Genomic DNA, 23,445 nt, shown 5'->3' on the forward strand with positions numbered 1-23,445 from the left:
ATGGAATAGCTCAAAACGAAACAAAAAACAAGAATTTCTTTATTTCGTAAGAAAAGGGGGTAACATTTGGGACGCCTGTGATAAAAGTAGGAGATGAAAACACTCATGAAAACTTTAATTTCCCGGGAAACTTTTTTGCATTTAAAGAACGCGCGGGGTCTGAGAACTACAAGGTTGGAAACCGCTGGTCTTTTGTAAAGTCAGTTTCATAGCAACGGAGTAACCAATCAGAAAGCAAGATAGTTGCTATCCGAAACCTGGCGACATAAACCAAACGACTATCAATATGGCTTCCAAAACGCCGTGAATCTCAAGGCGTCAACAAATTTCCCTCTTTATAACATCTTCACAGAAGCCTAAAAGAGACTGTTATGGCTGATAATGAATTCGAAGGAGAGGTCAGCGACAACGAAAGCGATGTAAGCTTACATGGAGAAAGCGAATGCGAAGGTGAAGACAGTGGAGGGGAAGATGCTCGCGAGCAAGTTACGGAAACGACAGCGGGTGATCGAACCGCTACACCGAGGAAAGCTAAAGCTAAGAAGAAGAAAAAGAAGTAAGGGAATTGCCGACAGAATAAAAATACTTGGAAGTTTTAGAATTTTCTTTGAATGACGATGATGTTCTCTCTATGAAGTGAAGACTCCAGACCTGTAAATAAGCTAAATGAAATGCGTTCTTTCTGTTCTGTTTAGATGGATGAATGCATGCTTGACAAACTGCAAGTATGAAAGCGGTAAGTGTCTTTGTTGAAAAGTATAATTAGCTTTTGATTTCAAGCACTCGGGTTTCGACTACGTTTAATGCTGTCTTTTTTTTCTTATAAACAGTTCGTAGGGTGACGAAACGATTTGGTATGAAGGAGGTAGGCGAGGACGAAGATTGGGCTTTATTCTGGACCGATTGTTCTGTTGCTCTTGAACGATGCATGGACATGAAACGATATCAGGTTAGTTAGATAAAAATACATTAAACAACTAAGTAAAATATCAATACGCGGAGTGTTTATAGTCGGGTGTTCATTCGATGATGCTGGCGCATTCTTTAGTTCATTTGCTCTCGAGCGCACAACCACATGTTTTGAGAAGTTGAGAACTTGCTTTCAAACAAACATTTCTTAAGAAATTTTTGATCACTTATAACGCTCCTGATTGAATTTTCTAGTCGAGTTCCTTTTTAATATTAAATTTCTTAAAGGGTAAAATTGATCTGAGGGAAACGAAGTTGTCAAAGTTATTAAATTGCCCATAAAATTATAGCGTTTAGTTTCTTAATCCCTGCATTGCCACCAGCCTTTTAATTAATTAAGTTTGCGTGCAATAATCCACGTAATATATCATACTTTCATGTGTACTATCGAAAAAAATTCTGCTGAGAAAGATGAGAAAAAACAAAATTCGGGATAGAGGCCAGCTAGTTGTGTTAAGAAAATTATAATTCCGTTATGAACTCACCTTGAAAATTCTAAACTGCGTTTCGTAATACGCTTATTACTGTGTTTGTTGACAATGTGTGTAAATAAAGCGGGTTGCTATTATTATTATTATTTTTTTTCAAAATTGGTGCCATTTTTACTAAAGAGCACTGACAGTTCAAATTGACGAGCTAGAGAAAGGGATGGGAGGTGTGAAAATAAAGCTGTGATTTTATTAACCTCAAAACAAAATTATAGATAATAATTATTGTTAGGGCCATGCTAAACAAATAGGTAAAGACTTAGTTTATCTTGTCCTCAACCCCGAGGGGAGAGGTACTCCCTAAAATTTAATACAGGGGTGAGCTGCTGAGTTTCTGAGAAAAATAGGTACCCTGTTCCAGACAATATCCACAAATTATGGAAATTTATACATTTTGATTTAAAAACACTTAGCTAGCGTATATCACAAAGCGCTCACCTGACTTTGTCTGTCGCTTGGAGATTAAGCGATGAGGGGAGCGGAATTTGGTAGCTAAATTGATGGTGTTCCGATAAATCTGTTAATATTCTTTGCATCCCCACTGCAAATTTACCGGTATTGACCATCTGTATGCCTCAGGGTCTCTCAAAGCTTGCTGTCTTTCTTTAAACAGAAAATCAACCATTTTCCCGGTATGAGTGAGATCTGTCGTAAAGATCTACTGGCGAGGAACATGAATCGTTTGTGGAAGCAGTTTCCAAAGGATTATGCTGTGTTTCCAAAAACATGGTGCATGCCAGCAGAGTAAGTTAACTGAACTGAACTTTATCCGTTTTAACTGTCGTCCATTGCATGCAGCCAGCCCTTTCTCCCACTGGGGCAAGGAACTAAGCATTGAATGAAGATTAACAAGTATATTATGTCAGACTGTTAAGATGTAAAAAAACTAGATCAACACAAAATGTATACCTTTTAAAGGTCAAAGACAAAGACTTAAAGGGACAAAATGTAACTGTATTCTTAGTTTACTGTGAAGGGTATCTTGGCTTTAAAATTATATACCATCTTTTTTATGGCTGGATATTTACACACCAATTTTTAGTTATTTTTAAGGGTTACACTGGAATCAGAATGACAAAAGGGGCAAAAGGAATGAGAACCTCAAAAATGGCCCCACAGCACTAATATAGCCCATATACACTGCATGGGAGTATCACTACATGTACATGTATCCCCCCCCCCCCCCCACCTCCCAAATCATTTAGCACCTCAAAGATAAGTTGACATGTTTATTTGTTTGTTTGTTTTCTTGTGTCATCATTTTGTAGCTATGGTGAGTTCCAAGCTTACTGTCGGCAGAAGAAAAATAAAACCTTTATCCTCAAACCAGACAGTGGTAGCCAAGGAAAAGGGATTTTCCTTACTAAAAATCCAAAGGTAAATAAATGCACCAACATGGCCCAATATGAATTAGGTTTGCTTGATCTACACGATAGATGAGAAATATCGCATGGGTATATAGATTTAATTTGCTGCACACACTTGTAAACAAATTTTTAGTCTAATGGCTTGTCATGTTTTCAATGACAAGATTCCTATTGTTCAAAAGCCAGTTATGTGTCAATGATTCCCTTCACCTCACTGAAGTTTTGTCCATGGACGGGAATTGAATCTCTTTCCTGCACATTCTGGATATAGATCAATTTTAATCATGTTCAATTTTAATTAATGGCTCAGCTTACATGTACACTGAGATGATTAACTATGTACATCTTTAATATTATTCATATTAACTTGTTTCATACAATCTTGTATTAACTACTTGTACCAAACCCATTACATGTACAGGTTATAGCTAATTGTGGTGATTAACTTGTTACACAGGACGTCAAGCCTGGAGAGCACATGGTTTGCCAGCAGTATGTTTCTAAACCCTTTCTTATCGACGGATTTAAGTTTGATTTAAGGGTGTATGTGCTGGTCACATCTTGTGATCCTCTTCGGATTTTCGTTTATGAGGATGGCCTGGGAAGATTTGCTACTTTGAAGTACGTGGATCCAAGCAACAACAACTTAGTAAGTATTGGAAGGGTGCCTAAAAAGAAGGAGAGTTTATAAACGTTTGATATATGATTTGGATGTAATTTTGACTGTAAATATACAAAGTTGTAGTGGAGTTTAGGTAAAGCGTTTTGATTTGACTTATAAAATGTACAAAGTTCATATAGTGTCTGGATTTACTGTAAAATATCCTCTTTAATAGCAAATGGGTGTTTCCTTTTCAGGAGGACACTTGCATGCATCTTACAAATTACGCTGTAAACAAACATAGCAAAGACTTTATAAGAGATGAAGAAACTGGAAGTAAAAGGTATTGAATAGTTATTTTAAATTCCAGTTTCATTAGCTAACTTTCCTTTAAAAGTTTTGGCTTTTGAGACCCCCTACCCACTTGGAATTTCCAATGACCATCCATTGGGTCAGTGTATATGGATATTTTCTGAAACCACACATTTTTTTAAATGTATAGTCAAAGTGAAATACCCACCTTCTAGACCTGACCTTTCTAACTCAACATATTTAATTTTTGATCAATATAAGAGATAACAAATCCTCAAAATAGTATTTAATAAACAATATTATTTCAGGCGGATAACAACGGTTAACAAGTGGTTCACAGATAATGGCTATGATGTGAAAGAGATCTGGGACTCGATAGAGGTAGGTTTATCCCTGGTCACGTGCTTCTAAATGTTGTCTGCTTTGTTTAACAATGCAAAATGCAAACAATTTACTTACTCTGTTTCTTTGCTCATTTACATGATCGTTAAGATTTTTTGGTTTCACTTTGCAACATACATGTATATTTGTTTGGCCCCTTTCTCTGCAACAGAAGCCACAATGTAGCCAAATGTTATAATTATCAGATATAATTGCAGAGAGAATGCACACAATGGTTCAACCTACTGTACATGTATAAGACTGGTTAGCTCAGTTGGTAGAGCGCCGGACTGAAACAACAACATATTAATGAACCTTAAGCGCCGGACTGTCGTGCGGGAGGTCTCGGGTTCGACTCCCAGACCGGACCATCACTCAGGGTCTTAAAATAACTGAGGAGAATGTGCTGCCTTTGTAATTACATCTGCAAATGGTTAGACATTCTAGTCTTCTCGGATAAGGATGATAAACCGTAGGCCCCGTCTCCTGCATCTTCAGTGTTATAATCAGCAGGGGACGTTAAAGAACCCACACTCATCGCAAAGAGTAGGGCATGAAGTTCCCGGTGTTGTGGTCTGTTCTATTCCATGGGTTGGGTGGTGGGGTGAGATCATACAGTCACATGGACGGATAGCGGCTGCCATAAGCGCCTTATATGCTGATGTCCGGTCTCATCCCATAGATTTGAATTGTGAAGCGCATTGATCACGAGCTTTGTAAATGCGCTATATAAGCACCCATATCATCATCATCATCGTCAATATTACATAGGTTTAGATTATTTGTGATTAGTACAAGTGCAGCTTAATTGTTAATCATTCAGGGTCTTATTTGAAGTTGTCATTTGTTTCTTTTCAGGATGCCATCATAAAAACCTTGATCACTGCACATCCAATACTAAAGCACAATTACAGAACCTGTTTTCCAAACCACAACAAGGGGAGTGCTTGTTTTGAAATCCTAGGCTTTGACATCCTACTGGATAAGAAGTTAAAAGCTTGGGTTTTAGAGGTAACCATAACAAACTCATAATAATTGGGTCATATCAGTATTAATTGCGGTACATAGAGTATGCCTAAGGGATCTTTGCATTGAAGTTTATTACTTATGGGATAATGCATGTACTATATGTACAAGAGTGTAAATGTACTATGTATGTACATTGATCTAATGCCTCTATTGCTGTCGCTCTTTGGGATAGGATATAGACTTTTAAATCCAGGTTTGTGCTGCAATGTTTTCAATCTTGAAAGTTCTTATTCTTGTATTCAGATACTTTGATCCTTTTTTCCCAACACAATGAATAATGGCCTATGGCTGCAGGTTTTAATTTTTTGAGCATTCACAGAATACTGAGTGTTTTTCCATTGTCAGACTCACAGATTTAAGTAAAGGTTCATTAATATGTTGTTGGTGCAAATAAGGTCAACTTGGTTTTCAGGTTAAATTTGTTTCTAAGGTAGGCTTATCTGTTTCAGTCTGAAAGATAAACACTGTTTTAATACTTACAATGTATAACAATTTGAATTCATTTATTAGGATTTCTTTTTAATGCAATCAAATTGTTTTAAGTGATTAAAATAGTGTCATCTTCAAGCTGAAACAGATCAACCTGTAGGTTGAAAACATATTTAACCTGAAGACCAATAATATTATTTGACCTACAAATGCATAAGCAACAAATAATAAGTATTAATTTATATTCTATGTACTTTTTTACATGGTGATGTACTGAACTTTGCTTTTAATTCTAGGTTAACCACTCTCCTAGTTTTACAACTGACTCACCTCTTGATAAAGAAATTAAAGAGGGTCTGATGCTTGATGCTCTTAATCTCCTCAACTTTGGTGCATGTGATCGCCGCAAGATACTTGAAGAAGACAAGAAGAGAGTGCGGGACAGACTCTTGCAAAAACAAAGACCCAAGGAAGCTAAGTATGTACTACAACTTACAGTAAAAAGTGCCTTTAGTTATTATAACCAAGCACTGTTCAAATTTTTTAGAAATTCACAATTAGCCAATAATAAATAGTGCTAGATTTTTGGTGATAGTTTTCTGTTTCATGTTCATTTACTGGGAATAGTGGATCATTAATTTACAAGTAAACTTTATCTATAAAGCAGAATTTAAAAAGTGGTTGTTGATTTACATGTCTCACAACCATTATTTGGAGAATTAGCATAAAATGTACCAAAATAGAGCAGTTTTCAATTGAGTGTCGTAAAACCAAAACCAAAACCAAAGTTATTACTCTGACCAATCACAAACGACACAGACGATCCAGGGAACCAATCAAAACTCGAAGCAAATACATGTAGTTGGCACAAAGCGCGAGAAAACATGCACGTGCGAGTCGCGATTGGTTTTGGTTTTACTCCTGATTGGCCGAGAAAGTGGCGCGAAATTTTTAAACCAATCACTAAGCGTAGTGAACGCAAAACCAAAGCAAACGCAAAGTACTTTCGACACTCAAGTGAAAACCGCTCTAATGGTTTCAAAGGACTAGTTGTTAGTTGTCCAGCTGCTATGACACGCTCTGGACTACATTCTTGGTAACATTATTAGTAAGAACTGTATCTCTTTGAAAATGTAAAATTATTATATTTATGGAATACTAATGGTGTTACTTTGTTGTTGCTTTGTATTCAAGGAGGGAAGATTGTGATAACCAAGTGCAGTACACTGAGTGGTTAAAAAAGTACGAGGATGCTCACCTGGGCAAATACAGGTAAGATAACACAAATACTTCTGTTCAACCTTGTAACCATATTCTCATTTTATCTTTGAGCAGCTGTCTGAGTCGTTCACGTTGGACTGGATGCAACTTTTATCTTCTCTAGATTTCCTTTCTAAGAAAACCATGCACACAAAACAATGTGTCACCCTGTTCCAACACAGCTAACTAACAAAAAGAAGAGTTTCCAGATTTAAAAGAAAAACAATTCCTCCTTAAGTACCGAAAGACCTGGCTAAAGCAATAAATAATTACACAGCAAGAGTGTGAATTGGTCATTCAGTAATTAATTGTTTGCCATTTGCTTATTTCAGACGTATTTATCCAGAAGGAAATGAAGAAAAATACGCAGTTTTCTTTGAGAACAGTTGTTCATTGTTCCAAGAGACGGCCGCTTCCAAAGCGCGTATCGAATGTGCTAGGTGAGAACCTTTCTCGTTCTTTTTAGTTTTATGTACAAATCTGATGTGAGCTTACAAATTTGGTAACTAAATAATTTTTTGCTTACCTTCTTTTCTGTAGAGTTCAACGTGAACAAATCATGGCTAAACAACAGGAGCAAGAAAATGCTAGGCTTAAAAACAGCGGGAGGGCACCCAAGGGATCCAAAGATGGCCTCAGGCCGGAGAGCCCTAACAGTCGCAGACGAAGACCCCCTGTTAGAAAGATGGTTCAAACTAATAAAGCTAGATTTGAGGTACGTCTAAATTTTTTACCTAAAAAATTGTGGAACAAGTGCAAAATGACAGCGTGGAGTGTGCTGAACTCTTCTTGCGTTTCTGCATTCTTTCGCTTCTTTGTTGATGTTTTACTTTCTAAGAAAATTGCTGCTATTCTCACGTGAGCCAAACGAGTACACCGATACTCATCGCGATGTAAATGCGCTTTATTCAACAAATATACCGATGTTTCTTTTTTTTTTTTTAGGGTGGGAGAAGGACTGGGCAGGATCAGACTGATACCACCAAACCAATGACGATATCAGAAGAAGAGGAACTGGAGCGAATAACCTCACTTCTGCAGCGGGACAATCTTATACGAGGACTAGGCGTGGTAGAGTTTGTCTATAAACTGTTACACTGTACACCTGGTACGGGAGGACCACAAAAAAACTGCTCATTACACCACTCGGTGAGTTACGGGAAAATTGCTGCTTATGTAACAGAAGATATATTTAATAACAGAGGAACCTCGATATAACGAGGGGCCAAGGGACTGGCAAAATGTGTTTGCTATAACGAGGTTTCTTTATATCGAGTTACCTTTCCATATTTTTTTACTATTACTGGGACGAAGAATATCATTTGTTATATCGAAGACTTCGCTTTATAGAGGTTCGTAAAACGAAGTTCCACTAGACGTGGATGTTGTACAGGAAGTGCTGTCATTGTGTGACTGATGGTGAACATCCAATGGATATTTTACGTAACATACTAGTAAACTTTGCCTAACGTCATAAGAAACTAAAATATGGTGTTTTTGGAGGGAGGGTTGTAGAGTGTGGTTTCCAGTAGACGTTTTGTAGACACTTTGCAAAAATGGCATTTAAACTTGAATAACAATAATTTGTACGTCCTTAGCCTCGTGTGAATGTTTATAGACAAAGGATTTTTTACTTGAATGTGAGGCTTAGGATGTATTTAAGTATTGTTATCCAAATGAGACGCCATCTATGCAGTGTCCATTGGTTCAAAGGAAAAACGTTTCGTTCCTAGCTACTTGAAGTTTTACTCTTCTTGACTGCAAACATTGACTTCCTTCCCACGGCCAGCAGCTCTTTTTTTAAATGCTTGAACTACCGTATGACCTCGCTACTGTTACTGTTAATGTACCAGAGAACGCTACTTTTTCTTTGAAGAAAACTATTTCGTGTTTTTGAACAAACGGTTTCTAGTTGACATATTGAACTCTGTCTTTATCGTTTTCAGAACAACCACAAAGATTCATCGTCGAAAGGTACTTCCGTCAATGGCCGTGATGTGGGCAGTGGCCTGGGAGACAAAGGTTCTTCAATCTATGGCTCAATGGGATTACTTTCCACAACCGCTGCCAACAACGCGGTCGCATCTCAGTTGTCTCGGTTCCAGAGCTATCAACCCGCGGCTCTGTCTGCTGTAATGAACCTGAACTCCATCAATCAACAAACGCCTACGACATTGACACGAAACGATCGACGAACTTTAGCCTCCGTCGGCATAGTACCATCTGCGCCCACCGGGCTACCTAAGCATCGGTATGGGTCGCGGAAGGGAAACACCAGAACTGTTAATGGCAATGCAGATTACGACTGGAGATCGGGATCCACTGCAGGGATTGAGGCTACCAGCCTTGCTTACGGTATGATTGATCCAAGGCTGGACAATCAACCAAACGCGAATCTAAGACGACGGACATTAAGCGCTACGGGGATTAAAACAGACTCGACGCAAGGAAGTGCAGCGCGCGTGATGAATCCGCGCGTGTTGGCCGCGAGTGTCGCGGGAGGATCGCAGACTAACCTCTCCAGTCCGGGAGTAGTTTCACCGAGTACACAGCAGTACATGTGTTCAATGTACACGTTTCCTAATGTGCTTAAAGTGGCACCTCAGCCTCAGAATGGAATGAACTTGTCTGTAATATCAGGCCCAGCGCCTGTGAATTATCGACCAAGCCCAACTAACACGGGTGGTGTAGGACCAGAGCAGTCTAACAGTTACTCCTCGCACAGACTCGGAGGCTCGCCGTCGGGAGTGGCGAGGTGAGATTTTCAAATTTAAACGTCTCTGTTTCGATGTGTTAAAAGTACCCATATGGAAATTATAAAAGGAGACTGTTTGAATTGCTTTAGAAAAGTTAAAGGTGTTATAACCAATCAGAACAAAAAAACTGTTTTTTTTTAATCCACCCATCCATCCATCAACCAACCAGTCAGTTAGTCAGTTAATCGGTCGGCCGGTCGGTTAAGGGTAAAACCAAAACCAAGCATGACTTTCACCAGTTGTATGTCTTGCTTCGAGTCGTGATTGTTTCATGTTGTTGTTTCCTTTGTTATGAATTAGGACGCGCGAGTCAGTTACACTGTTACATTGCTTTTGGTGTTAAGTTTAAACGCGGTTTTATTCCAATTCTCGGTTACTCAATCCTCTGCTGCCGAGAATACAGTACGAATTTCTAGTCACCAGATTTTCATTTTGGTAACACTCTCTTTGTTCCCCGAAAAACCGATCTATACTAACCCGCATTTATTTTTCCTAGATCAACTAAAGCTCAAAGAGCTCGCGGAGCTACGAACAACTTGCGCTTGAAGGTAAAGCTAAATTTTCTCTCTACTATTAATGTATGTTTGTAATCTTTGTTTTTTTTTGTCATTCTGGATAAGTTATGCAACAAACGGAAGAATTCAGAATGTCTCAATCAAATCGCGTTGTATAGTTGCAATTTTACAACAAGCTTACTCTTTTTCTTTGTTTTTTTTTTACAGCAATTGGAACTTCGCGAAAACCACGCTGTAGCCTTGAGTTGACAAAAGGAGCCGACCAACTTTACAGCTCAGTCAATACGAAAGCCAAGATCGTGAATCTAGCGTGGGGTGTACAAAGCCCAAAACGACCCAAGATGAATTCAATTATGACCAAAAAAGTAAATTAATGTTCCAATTTTAACGCAAATACAAAGACCCAAATTTTGAACTCGTGTACATTGTAAGTCTTTCCAAGATGAGGAATCTATCTGACCCATGCATATATCCTTGTCATACGTGTAGGTAGTATTGAAAGAAAATAATTTATAGCATTTTAGTGTGAAGTTTTAGGCCATTATAAAATCTTTGACTTCTTAACGCTTGAGAAGCGCGTGTAAATAAATTAAAAGAGTAGTTGTGTCACAACAACAGTGTTGCTGCTGCAACTATGGCGTGGTATTTTGCTTCAAAAATAATAAATATACCTGAATTTATGTATAAAGACGTTTTGAAAATGCAGTGTTTTATAATCAACATGTATTTGTATTAACTTTTAAAGTTTGATTTAAACAACGTCAATATTATTATTAAAAAAAGAATGAAACCATAGCATCTCTCTTGTGTCAGTTATTTTGAGTTACGTTCAAGCGAAAAATTTTGTGTAATGTCCCAAAAAAATGGCGCTGGATAAGCTTCTCACTACCAGCCGCCATCTTGAAAAGAACCCCGAGAAGACCCTGGGGACGGGCTGTCCTGTGTGCGTCACACTCCAATTCTCATGAAATCAAGCTTCTACTGCTCACTGGTCTATTTTGAAGTTCACCCTTCTAGAGAAGACGAACAAAATTTTTAGAGAATATACAAAAGGAACGAGAAAATCTAAACCTAGCCATGAGACGCATAAGGCCTGTTTGTTTTTTCAAGTAGAAGATAAAATCCACAAGGAAAACTAGTCCATTGCAGAACTGTTGTAGCTGTCCCAAGAGTCTAGCGACCTCGGGACATAGAATTATGAAAAGTAAAGACAAGCAATCGAAGAATAGTCGCATTTTCGCGGTCGCATTATTATTCGAACTGAAGTCAAAATTATACAAAGATACTCTAGAGTAGTTAACCGCTATAAATAATCGAAATATTAAAATGCTAGTTACAACCTTGCTTGAATCCGGGATAAATGGAGTCACATTGCTTATAAATGGAGTGACTTTCAAGCTAACAAATCAAAGTATACTCGCAATTTAAAGGTAATATTCAGTTAACGTATTTTCATGGAGAGGGTTCTTTTAACTTTCCTTGAACACAATTGGCATGAATCCGGGCAGCAGTTAAACAGTAAGACAGTGACCGCTTCAATACAACTCTCTCAGTAAAAACAAACAGACAAAAAAGACATGTAGCAGTCCTCGCAAGGTCTTACCGTCGAGAAAACAACAGAGCAAACAACATAAACAATACTCCTAGCCCCAAACCGCAGCAACTGCAACACTAGAGGACCAATAAAATTACAAGCTTACGGGATCTGCTACACTACTGAAAAAAATGCTGATCACAAATATATCTACAATGTATAAATTTTGCAAATTCTAGACTATGTTCGGTATACTATACAAATCTAACTGAACTTCACTCTGACAGTCCCTTCTACTGTTGCCCATCCTGCCCACGATTGAGGAATTTAAGGGTTGGTGGTCTGCATGTATGGTAGCCATAATCGCAAGTTAGCTCACTATTATTTTCAAAAATAAAATAATAAAGAAAGGATAACAGGTGAATTCGTGTTTGGGCAGCTACCCAGCGTGATCAGTCATCGCTCGCCCCCGCCTCACATCTCAAATAACATCCGCTTTCTTCCGCTTACCTCTAGAGATTCATAGTTTTGACATTAATTTTCTGTGTTCTTCAAGAGCTTACTTAGGTAAATAAAGCATTTCCACATATCCCAAAGCTAATGCTAGCAGTAGGCAAAGCTCTGAACATTAACAAGCCCAGGAACAAGCCATACTTTTACGTTTGCATTCGCGTGACTTCAATGCGTCACGTCACGTGTCCTGATAGAAAGCGTGACAACATTTATTCAGGGTGGTCTTGACTGTCCCTTGAAATTTCTTGATCGCCATGAAACCGGCCGGTCAGTGAACAAAATGGAAGAAATGCCTTGGTAAATGACTCTACAACTGTCAGCCAAGAAACAAAAACAATTATTTGTCAATTTTTTTAAAGCTTTTTCTCTTTGAAAATCGAATAGCGGGTGGACTTCTTGTCACGAACAGCAAAATGGCGGACGAACAAAGAGACTTGTTGCCAATAAATTACGCCGTCGTTAACCAAAGAAAAGCACCGCTTACATGGCGAACACGGATTTGTTTTGGTGTTGGACATGTGCTTAATGATCTGTGTGCATCGATGTGGTTTACATATCTGCTGGTATATCTTCACAAAGTGGTAAAATTTTCAAACGCGAGCGCCGGAGCACTTTTGTTGATAGGGCAAGTGGCTGATGCAATATGTACTCCTCTCGTGGGAATCGAATCAGACCGTACAGGCCGATTTAAATACGGCAGACGAAAGATTTGGAATCTCGTCGGAGTTACATCCGTGGCGCTTAGTTTTCCGTTCGTATTTAATCCATGTTTAGGCTGCGAGAACTCGGATCAATGGGCAAAGTTTATTTATTACACCCCGTTTATCGTAATTTTCCAGTTCGGTTGGGCAGCATCGCAGATTTCTCATCTAAGTTTGATTCCAGAACTTACGGAGGACGACAACGAGAAGTGTGGTCTAAATGCAATCAGGTAAGTCAGAAGGGCCGGTTAGATCGTATATTTGGACCAAGAAGTAATTAACCTTGTCTTGTCTTGTAAAAAAAACTATATTTTATTAATACGCACGAGTTGTTGTAAAAAAAAATACTCAACCTTGTTATGGTTGATCAATTATTAAGTTTACCGACATCTACCTTCTTCAGACTTGAACCTACATATATTTATTACGTGTAAAAGCTTTGTTTTTGTTGTATATATTTATAAGGTTCGGAATTCGTTGAATTGCGTAATATGCATAATTTGAGCTAAAGATAAAAAATCTTTTCTCAAAGTACCTCAAGTACCTCATATCACATCCACGGATGTAAGGTCAAGGTGTTGCCAAGAGAAATGGGGTAAAGCAAACTACGAGCATTTGGGTAGTTCATGAAATTTAGTTTATAAACACGAATAAATTAAATGTCGAAAGAAGAATCGTATAAACGGCATATAAAAATTTTGTGGTAACGTGTTAATTCTGTTGTAGGTATGCGGCAACTGGATCGTGTAACATCTTTGTGTTTATCATTACTTGGGTTTTACTGGACACTAGTGAAGCTAGTACCAGTTCAGACCAACTGGGGTCTTCTGATGCCACTGCATTTATGGTAAATAAAAGAAGTAATACTTAATCCGGGCAAACAGCCTTTTGTATTTAACGTTGTTTACTCGGCCCGCAGTGTGCAAAGAGCGGTGAATAGGCCCGGTCACATGGGACAAAATCATCCACCTTTCAAACAAAGCAATTCGCACCATTCAAGTAAAATAAAATAAATTACCTTTATTTAAGCCTGGTTTTCACCAGCGACGCAAGCACAAGCACAGGCGCAAGGATAACAGGCCTTATTTCACCGTGAAGACGGCTTCAACGCCATCAAAAGCATAAGCACTGGCATAAGCGCAATTGCATTTTCACCCTTGTGCTTGTGCTTGCGGGAAGCACAAGCACAAGGGTGAAAATTTGTCCTTTTTGCGTGATTACGCTTGTGCTTGTGTCGCTAGTGAAAACCAGGCTTTAGATACGGTTTAGTTTAAAGCTAGAAGCTTGTGGGGCCGTGTATTCCTGATCGAATTGGAATTTAGGAGTGTTGGTTTTTGTTTTAATAGGGGCATTGTTGTGACCTGCTGTATCAGAGGCGGATCCAGGGAGGGGTTGAGGGGGTTGCAACCCCCCCTTTGAGCATAATTTTTTATTTGTTTGACTTTTCATAAAAATAATAGAATAAAATTGTTTTATATGTAGTTGTTTCACTTCCACCAATTGACTGATTGTCAAGTTAAGAAAACTATGTGGCAGTCAGCAGTGCAGGAACATCCAAGCAATCTTCTCGAAGCAATCTTCTACTGTGACGAGCATGCTTTTCCGCACATCCATCGTCTTCTCCTCATTGGATGCACCCTACCAATCAGTAGCGCGAAAGCTGAGCGGTCCTTTTCGCTCATGAAACTGCCTTAAGAGCGCTTCTCAGATCTCGCTGTTATAGCTGTTGTACATTACTCTGAGAGATTCGAGCCGGCAGAAGAGAAATATGCAAGGGCTTTGTAATAGCTCATCCAAGAAGACTCTTTCAGGCTACATTGTTCGATTAACGAGGCATATAGAAAAACTACAAATAACTATCATTGTTACTGCTGTCCCTTTTAATCATGCATTATTATTTTTGGTTTTTCTGGTTGAATAATAAGGTAACCTCCAGATTTTACATCACGCCTTCTCAAACGCTTTTCGAGTCTCAGAAATGCTGGAAATGGCGTTTTAGAGGGTAAAATGGGAAAAATTTTCCCGGGGAGCATGCGCTTCGTCTCCCCCCCCCCCCCCCCCCTAGAAGATTGTGCCTGCGGCGCTCGCCATCCACACCCAAGACGTCGAAAACTATAAAAGGTGTACAACCCCCCTTTCAGGAATTCCTGGATCCGCCCCTGCACTGTATTCGAGCAATGGCGTGAATCGTTTCGCTAAGTCTGATTTACTTTGATTTGTTCATGATTGTTTTGGACGAGTTTCATTTTTTTGGGTCAAGTATATACCTTATTGGTACTTAAATTCACGGGTCTTTAATTTCGCGATTTTTGCGATGCTAAAAAAATCGCAAAATCCAAGACACGCGAAACGTATTTTTTATCGTTTTTTTTACATATTTTTAATGTTTTTAACGTACTTTTTGGCCAGATCGCAAAATAAAATCCCGCGAAATACCGTCTCACCACAACCGCGAAAATAAGTACCCGCGAAATTACGTAGCAACAGGAGCCCATCGGTAGCAACAAGGAAGCTGACTTTTTACTTGGCGTCTCAGTGTGAAACGATTCACGCTGTTGGCTCGAAAAATAAGGTACCTTCAACAGATCACAGCTATACAACTATCTCGAAAATAAGGAAAAAACACCAGAGAAACAATAGCGTTTCTTATGATGCCTGACGAATGAAAAATAGAGGTTCCAGTGAGGTGACTTTGTGAAACGATTCGCGCTGTTGCCTCGAAAAAAAACATACATTTAACAAGTCACAACAATGCCCCTATCTCTAAATGAATAAATGACTCAGCTCTGACTCTCCAGACATGAGCAGCCTAACTGGGATAAGAAATAAATTATTTAATGTGGAAATCACGCCGCTAGCTAAATCTGGGCCTCCCACTCGCCCATTGAATTACATCTCGTCAAAGTTCTCAAAGTGGTTCTTTGGAGACAGATAGCGCTACTATAAATACAGTACTACCAATACATGCACAGTATTTATTTCTAATATTTTATTGTTTTCGTGCTTTCTTCCAGTACGTAGTTTTCATAGTTGTTGGTACGGGTGTTTTCTTCACGATCGTCTTTCACGTGGGAGTAAAGGAACACCCACGTGACTGTAGTGCTGAGTTCGCTACCAAGTCCAGTAAGAGATCGGCTGCCAATTGGACTGCTTGGTTCCGAGTGCCGCTCTTTTATCAGGTAGCTTCTTTGTACCGCTAATCTCTGGTACGAGTGATGTAGATCCAGTTAGGCCTGGTTCACACTAGCGACATAACGACATAACAGCATAGACATAACGACATAAAGAAAAGTTCAATTCTTTCCTTGTGTCGTTATGCTTATGTCATTATGTTCCAACTATGTCGTTATGTTATGTTGTTCACACTAGTGACATAAAACATCAATGTGAGGTGTTTTTTGCATTTGCGCGACCTTGCCGTTATGTCGCTAGTGTGAACCAGGCCTTAATGTCGATTAAAGCGATGTGATGTGAATTAATGCAATTCTAGAAGCGATTGCACTTCCGGAACAATGGACAGGCTATCCGCTTAGTACATAAAAATATACAACTTAACGTTAGATGAAAGAAACGGTCTGTTTTATTGCAACAGCGTAGCTTTATACGTTTTCATCTTGCAAATCTAATTTCTGAGCCCCTCCGAGGGGTTTTACGAAACAAGGGAACATGCATGGCCATAAAATAATTGGGAACAAAACGAAAATAAAGCTAGGAACACGGTAACAAACGCGTGTTTCAGATATTTTAGCGAACAGGGATCGCAAGAATCTACAAAATACTTTTAGGTAAGAAGGGAACATGGAGCCCTAGCTCCCCCTGGGAACCCGTCGTTCTTTGGTTGAATTACGCGACACGCTGGATCACAAAGGCCAACAAATGTCAATACTCTTTAAACAAATTGCGTTCAGTTTTGTACGATTATAACAACATTCTGTTGTTGTTTTTTCTAGGTAGGAATGCTGTACATGTGTGTCCGTCTGATCATCAATGTCACACAGTGTTACATTCCGATGTACACTCTAGAGACACTCGGCCTCTCAAAGGTGGGTACCAGTTGTGACGCATGGGCTATAGGCTTCTTCTCGTATAATCGCCCCGATTGTTTCTATCGCCTTTGTCACTTCAAAAAGTTTTCTTGCGATCGGGGAATACACAGGCGATCGCTAACGTCTGCGGCGATTGGGGCGATCTAGACCGCTTGGATCGCCCGTGTTCTATCTTTCTAGCTTCTTTATCCCTTCTTCGCCGTAAAACTGCAATAACTGAGCATGTCTTTACTGAAACAGTTCCCGCCTTGTTACGTCTCACGCACGTCTTTACTGAAACAGTTACCTTGCTACGTGTCACGCATCTCTTTACTTTAACAATTTCCTTGTTACGTGTCACGCATGTCTTTACTTTGTTACGTGTCACGCATGTCCTTTCTTTAACAATTTCCTTGTTACGTGTCACGCATGTCTTTACGTTTACTGCCCGTCTGCCGGTAGTAGCTTTGGTGAATGCAAGAATCATCAGTCCGGGAGATGCCCAATATTATATCTATAGGTAGAGAGGAAGAGCAAAACGTGGCGAATCTGGTTTCTTCAACCCTATTCTTACGATGTGCTCGGTCTCTTTGTAGGCACGTGCAACGTAAATTGACTCACTTTCATGGAGAAACTGCAAACGATAATTAACGCAGGTTTTCACCGTTATTTGCGGGAAAAGAAAAAAAAAAACGTGTGATATGGGACAAGGAAAATGAGCAAACTGTGATATCACTGAACTGATATTATTTGATTTTACCGACTAATAACCGAAAGTGAAGATAATAGAAACGTAGTCTCCTTCGCAGCCGCTTTTCGGGACGTAAACAAGCGGCTGCGAAGGAGACTAATAGAAACGTAGCTAGTTGAAAATCACAAATATGTTGGTTTGAAAAGTGGTAATGCCATGCGTTTAACATTTTGTTCTCATTTATCAGCAAACTATTGCTATAATGCCATTGATGGTGTACGTGAGTGGACTGGTATCTACGTTTTTCTCCAAACCACTGAACAAGTTTCTTGGCAGAAAGGTACGTTTTGTTCTTAGACTGACAAGAAGAGGAGAGGTCTTGCTTTCTTTTCTGTGTAGAGCCTTTAGATATCAGTGACAAGCGTTTGCTAGTGGGTCAACGTAATTCAAGGTGGTTTTAAACCTTTTTTCATGTTTCTTGTAGACTGTTTTCTTCGGCGGTCTTATCATCATATTAGCAACAAGGTAAGCGCTTTGCGTGGCATGGGTGAGATTTCGCATGGTGTTAAAACGAGACCAAGAGTTTTACCTCTCATTAGTTCAACGTGGTTCGTGGACTCTATCGTCCTCGATTTATCAGGCCTTTGTGTCCTTTGTCAACTGAACAGGCAGTATAATGAATTCTTAAAATAATTCATCGAGTGAAAACAAAGAAAATCGTAACCGTAAAGGAGGTTTGGATACCTGGTGTTTTAGCATAAATTTTTACGATTTCATTCTCCGTTTACTCCTCAGTTTTTGTTTCGATTGAGAAGATATATCAAACACTCGAGACAGTGTTTCATCGGCATAGGCGTACGGGCACCTTCGGTCCTGGGGGGGCGGAGACCTTTTTGCCCGAAAAAAATGGCATGGGTTGAAAGCCGAAAAAGAGGCTTATAAAATAGAAAATAAAACGTGCATTGAAATAGTTGTGTACAAACTTCGCCTGCTTGCTTTAAGTTCTTTTATTAATTCCGTGGCGTCGTCCGAAGGTGTCAATACACTGAATCCTTTTTCGGAAATATTTTATTTATTCATTTTAGTTCAGCAGAAATTAAATTAATTTTAGGGAGCCAATTTACATTGTTCCCCTCCCCATCATTTGAAAGTAATAGAAAATCGTGTAAAACATTCAGGGATGATTGGTTTTAAATAATTTCGTTCAAAGTTTTAAGCTAGCCTTGAGAACTAAACATCTGAGTCGAAAGCATTAGCTTCATCACATTTATAACAGCTTTGTTTCAAGGTCTTGCACTAAATCCACCGTGTGCAAATGCTCAAGCTATGGAAAAGCTTATTGCAACTGAATCTAACTAGGGGGTCACGCAGAATTTGCGAGAAAAATCGAACATGATTATAGCAATTTGCGAGAGGAAACGAAAGAAGATGAATGAGAAATTTGGACTTTTGAATCACAAAGTTCGGTATATTTCCAATACTTTTCCTGTTGATGAAATTCGTTTTGAACGTAATATTGACTCGACTTTTTGGCTTATTTTCTATTTTTTTTCTAGACTTATTGCCCGAATTCTATGCATTTTGCTCGAAAAATTTTGGCACTGGGGGGGGGGGGGGGGCTGCAGCCCCCCTCGCCCCCCGCCTCGTACGCCTATGTTCATCGGCTATCCACACCTCGAATTTTGTCAAAAATACGCGTTGTATTTTCAACTCTCTTTTCGGTGTTTGGAAATCCCGATGAAACACTGTCTCGATTGTTTGATATATTACTTCTGAAACAGTCTAAACTATTGGTACTTGAACTAACGTTTGTCAAAATTTCTTCTCCATATAGTTTTTGGCTGTGGTTCATTCCTCCACACAGTAATCAGATGTATGGCGCCAGTATGATGTTAGGATTTGGAGGCTCAACATTGTTAGTCACTGTATTGACAATGCTGGCTGATCTTATAGGAGACAACGTGGTAAGATAGCTACATAAGCCGTCAGCTAGAAATGTTGTGCTTGCATTTCGAAACGGGCGGACAAATACTGGTTTTCATTGGTTTTCATTGGAATCATTGATTTGATCACTGGCGTTCGAAACCGGAACCGGACTCAGATTAAATCTTATTTGACGAATTGCCTGCTTGTGGTTGCCCCTTTCAAAAGCAAGTTGAGAAATCATCCTGTGAGAGATTTGGTAACGCATAAGAACTCCAGCAATCGTCAGGGATCACTTCAGGGACCACATGGAAATGCATGCAGCCTTAAGAAATGTACCAAGATTTATTATTCTTGCGCAGTGCCATTATACAGTCGTTTCTGTAGTGGCTGCTTCTAAGCACTTGGCGTTGCTTTTCGATGTAGAACAAATACTATCTATTTTTATTGTTTTATGTTTCAGGAAACCGGGGCTTTTGTATATGGAGCCATGAGCTTTTTAGACAAGATGTCCAATGGTATCGTTATACAAATCATTCAATTGTTTTATCCCAAGAATAACGAACAAAAGTAAGTTGCGCTGAAATTAAGCAAAACCTCTCCGCTGCATGCCATCTAATGACCAAACCCACCAAGGTTAGATAGGTGGGGGATTGCAAAGGTTATTTCGCTTTTTAATTGAGCTCTTGCGGACTCCAGTGAAAAGAGAACAACTGTCCACAGTCTTTCAAGGCTACGACTCTAGTGCTAAATTATTCTTAGTCACTTTTTTCAAGTTAACGTTGATTTGGTAGTGTCAGAATGGGGGATTAGAAGAATTTGCAAATTTGTCGTCCAAGTAGAAATAGCGCTGGTTTTCCAAAAGTTTTCAGTTTTAATTAGACTAATTAGTTAGCTTTTGAGTAGTGTTCATCATGTTTGTTACTTTGTAGCACCCTCAGGTTCAGTTAGAATCGTTTCAAATGAATCTCGTAATTACTACAGTCCCAAGTATAACTGATTGGACTTCCGTGAGAAAGGTTCTCCGAAAAAGTGCACGGGACAAGATCGCAAGGTAGTATGGGTAGAAGTAGAAAGCTACATGATAAACCAATGAAAAATCGCGAATTTGCACGTTTTCTTTCTCTTTAGACATTTGGAAACAAAGTTCTTTTAACCACGCTGAATTTTAGAAACATTTTCAAAACCCAAAGAAATGCGACAGCAAATGTAAAGCTACAGAAAAAGGCCTCCTGAAAGGAAAAACAAATTCTTCACGTGCAAAAATACAAACTTGTACATTTCCTCTTGGTCAATATGCAAAATTTAAGTGAATACCCGGTCTTCGCGCGTGCACTTTTGTGCTTTTTCCCGACGACCTTTCTCGAACTAGCTGTATGCGATGACCGCTAATGACAGGCCAACATAGGTTGTAATGTTGTCATACTAATGTTTTATATATAAGGCCGATAGTCGTTTCATTGCTGAGCCGAGAGAGCTAACTGTAGTGAAACTTGGCCGTGGGTTACTGCTGGAACATGTAATTAATTCCCCTTTATGCCCTTTCTGATTACCGACATTTTACCTCAGCTAACAAAAGACATCTGTTATAAACAGGGCCAATGCTGGCGCGCTGTACTACAGAGAGGTCATGGTATTCGTATCAGGGACGGCAGCAGTTCTCGCTCTTATAACCTTCGCTACACTTATAAAGAAAAAGCGGAGAGAAGCAAGCGCAGGTTTGTCAATGCTATTTCCCATTCAAATTGCATTCAGTGCAAAATTTGTCGAATTTTCTCTCGTTTATATATAGTTCTCTCTTTCCACCCGTATCATTATGCCTGTGTCCGTTGGAGTCGTTTTTCTTCCAAGTGCCTATGTCCAGGTTTCCAAACGCGAACAAGAACTGATTATCGTGCATTTCTTAAAAATAAATGTTAGTTATAAAAATTTGTGGTACAACAATACAATATTGTCTTTATTATTTTCATTACCTGTCTACTTGAAAATGAAGTAATCCCGGGGGGGGGGGGGGGGACTTACAAACAATTTAGCTTTATATGAATGATATATCATTCCTAGTTATTAGCTAACTACTATTTAGAGCTCGTTTTTTATCAGTTTATTTTATTTATTTTGTTACAGTATCATTTAATGTTCACCGGGCAAATACAGACTGAGATCTTTTACCTATCGAGTATATAGAGATAACCACGTGCAATTCGTATATACACCGGGAAACAAATAATTTTCAGACCAAAAAATCTGTCCATTTTTGACTGAATGCTACTGAACAATGTAGGCGCGGTGGCCTAATGGTTAGCGCGCTCGACTCCGAGTCGAACGGCCCGGGTTTGAGCCCTGGCCGGGGCGCTGCGTTGTGCTCTTGGGCAAGACACTTTACTCTCACAGTGCCTCTCTCCACCCAGGTGTATAAATAGGGGGTAACCCTGCGATGGACTGGCATCCCATCCAGGGGGGAGTAGCAATACTCTCAGTCGCTTTATGCTACGAAAACCGGGATAAGCTCCGGCTGTGTGGGCCACTTGGCTCGGGCACAGACTTTACCTTTTTTACTGAACAAGAGAGAGATCATGGTCTGTTACCAGTGGCGAATCAAATATATACATTTCTACTGAAGAACAGGCTTTATCAAAATTGCGTAAACTGGCCTGGGAGTTTTCAATTGCTGTTGTTTCGTTGATTCGTCGTTATTCTCAATCTTAACGTCTTCTCTATTTCTTTGTATTGTAGAAGTACACAGAGCTGCAGTAGACGATACATGGGTGATCACAACAGACGATACATGGCTACTAACTGGTTCGTGGTCCATGGTTTGCTCCAAAAGTCCATTCATTCCATATGATCCCCCAGCTCATTTGGCCCAAAACAGAACGATACCAGTACCCTGCGAACAGAGTTCCTTTCGATCTTTTCCAGAATTCCCAGAGTCGATACCTATGTATGGTTCGATGGACCTCATGTCTACCTGATGACCCACAAGTTACTCCAAGAAAAAGCCGACTGCAAAGAATCCAAAAGTCGCGCCCTTAAATTTAATTAAGACAATACTTTCCCTGAATCAATAGCTCTATAAATTATTGTGTAAATTAATTTTCAGATCAAATCTGAAACATTTCCCTCCCCAAAGTTAAACAATGTATCATAAATAAGGCGTTTGACTTGTTAAGATGTTTTTAAAATTGTATCAAAATGACATGAAGTATTAGGTGTGTTTGAAAAAAATGTTATTATGAAGCTGCCATGAATTATTTTGAGATTTTGTTTATAAATTATGAAGTTGATCGAGTTTAAATCGATAAAAAGCTATTTCCAATTTACCAGAATCAATGTATATGAAGAACTGTAACTCATACTGTCGAACGCACGCGCTGAAAACATGTTTTCAAATGATGTCAAACGTCATCGTTTCAGGTGTCAAACTTTGAAGTTTAGCAGTTCGTAACGGCAACTTTCGCGCCGAAAATTCAACACATTCCGGTTTCGAAATGGCGGAAAGATTAGATATAGAAACTTCTTCTGAGAAACTGATGCTTATCTGTGTCGATATGCATACACAGGTTCACTTGAATCATTTCTAGTGTAAAGTTTCGCCCGTACTCAGTGTTTATGGTGAGTATTTTGAGTGCAAAAGTTCGCGTTTCGGTCGGCTAAACTTCACAGTTTGACACCTGAAACGCTGACGTTTGACGTCATTTGAAAACATGTTTTCAGCGCGTGCGTTCACAGGTAGATGCAATCGACAGTAAGATAAGTTCAAACAAATTAACTTTTGAAATACCTGAAATTGGATAGACTATTTTCGATTAAGAGAGAACGACCTCACATAATTTTATTATTTAAAAAACGGATGAATTGCTCGATTGAAAGAAAATTAAAGAAAACTCCAAATAAAGTCTGATTGCTTTAGTGACCACACCCCTTAGGGTGCAAATTATATGAAGATACTGA

The 23,445-nt window shown here is 39.2% G+C and overlaps 2 protein-coding genes across 3 annotated transcripts; both read left to right on the plus strand.

The window, feature by feature from the left end:
- Positions 1-241: 241 nt before the first annotated feature.
- On the plus strand, positions 242-10,777 carry LOC144659898 (tubulin polyglutamylase ttll6-like). The gene is made up of 17 exons (XM_078520421.1): positions 242-556; positions 696-736; positions 831-949; positions 2,071-2,201; positions 2,726-2,834; positions 3,282-3,473; positions 3,683-3,768; positions 4,046-4,118; positions 4,977-5,129; positions 5,873-6,054; positions 6,771-6,848; positions 7,169-7,276; positions 7,377-7,551; positions 7,782-7,985; positions 8,783-9,591; positions 10,089-10,140; positions 10,315-10,777. The coding sequence occupies exons 1-17, from the start codon at positions 372-374 to the stop codon at positions 10,354-10,356; spliced, it is 2,739 nt and encodes a 912-aa protein (XP_078376547.1). The 5' UTR covers positions 242-371; the 3' UTR covers positions 10,357-10,777.
- Positions 10,778-12,380: 1,603 nt separating this feature from the next.
- Positions 12,381-23,389, plus strand: LOC144659986 (major facilitator superfamily domain-containing protein 12-like). Of its 2 annotated transcripts, XR_013572011.1 has the most exons (11): positions 12,381-13,085; positions 13,582-13,702; positions 15,870-16,034; positions 16,806-16,898; positions 17,819-17,911; positions 18,056-18,096; positions 19,406-19,535; positions 19,958-20,064; positions 21,091-21,212; positions 22,228-22,851; positions 23,245-23,389. XR_013572011.1 is itself a non-coding variant. In XM_078520530.1 (10 exons), the coding sequence occupies exons 1-10, from the start codon at positions 12,568-12,570 to the stop codon at positions 22,464-22,466; spliced, it is 1,629 nt and encodes a 542-aa protein (XP_078376656.1). In that variant the 5' UTR covers positions 12,381-12,567; the 3' UTR covers positions 22,467-23,389. The 2 variants fall into 2 exon arrangements, 1 of the variants encoding a protein (XP_078376656.1); XM_078520530.1 differs by having other exon boundaries at positions 22,228-23,389.
- Positions 23,390-23,445: the final 56 nt, after the last annotated feature.

The sequence above is a fragment of the Oculina patagonica genome, chromosome 1 (assembly GCF_052425735.1).
Source record: "Oculina patagonica isolate OP01 chromosome 1, crgOcupat, whole genome shotgun sequence".
In the NCBI taxonomy this organism is placed as follows: Eukaryota; Metazoa; Cnidaria; class Anthozoa; order Scleractinia; family Oculinidae; genus Oculina; species Oculina patagonica.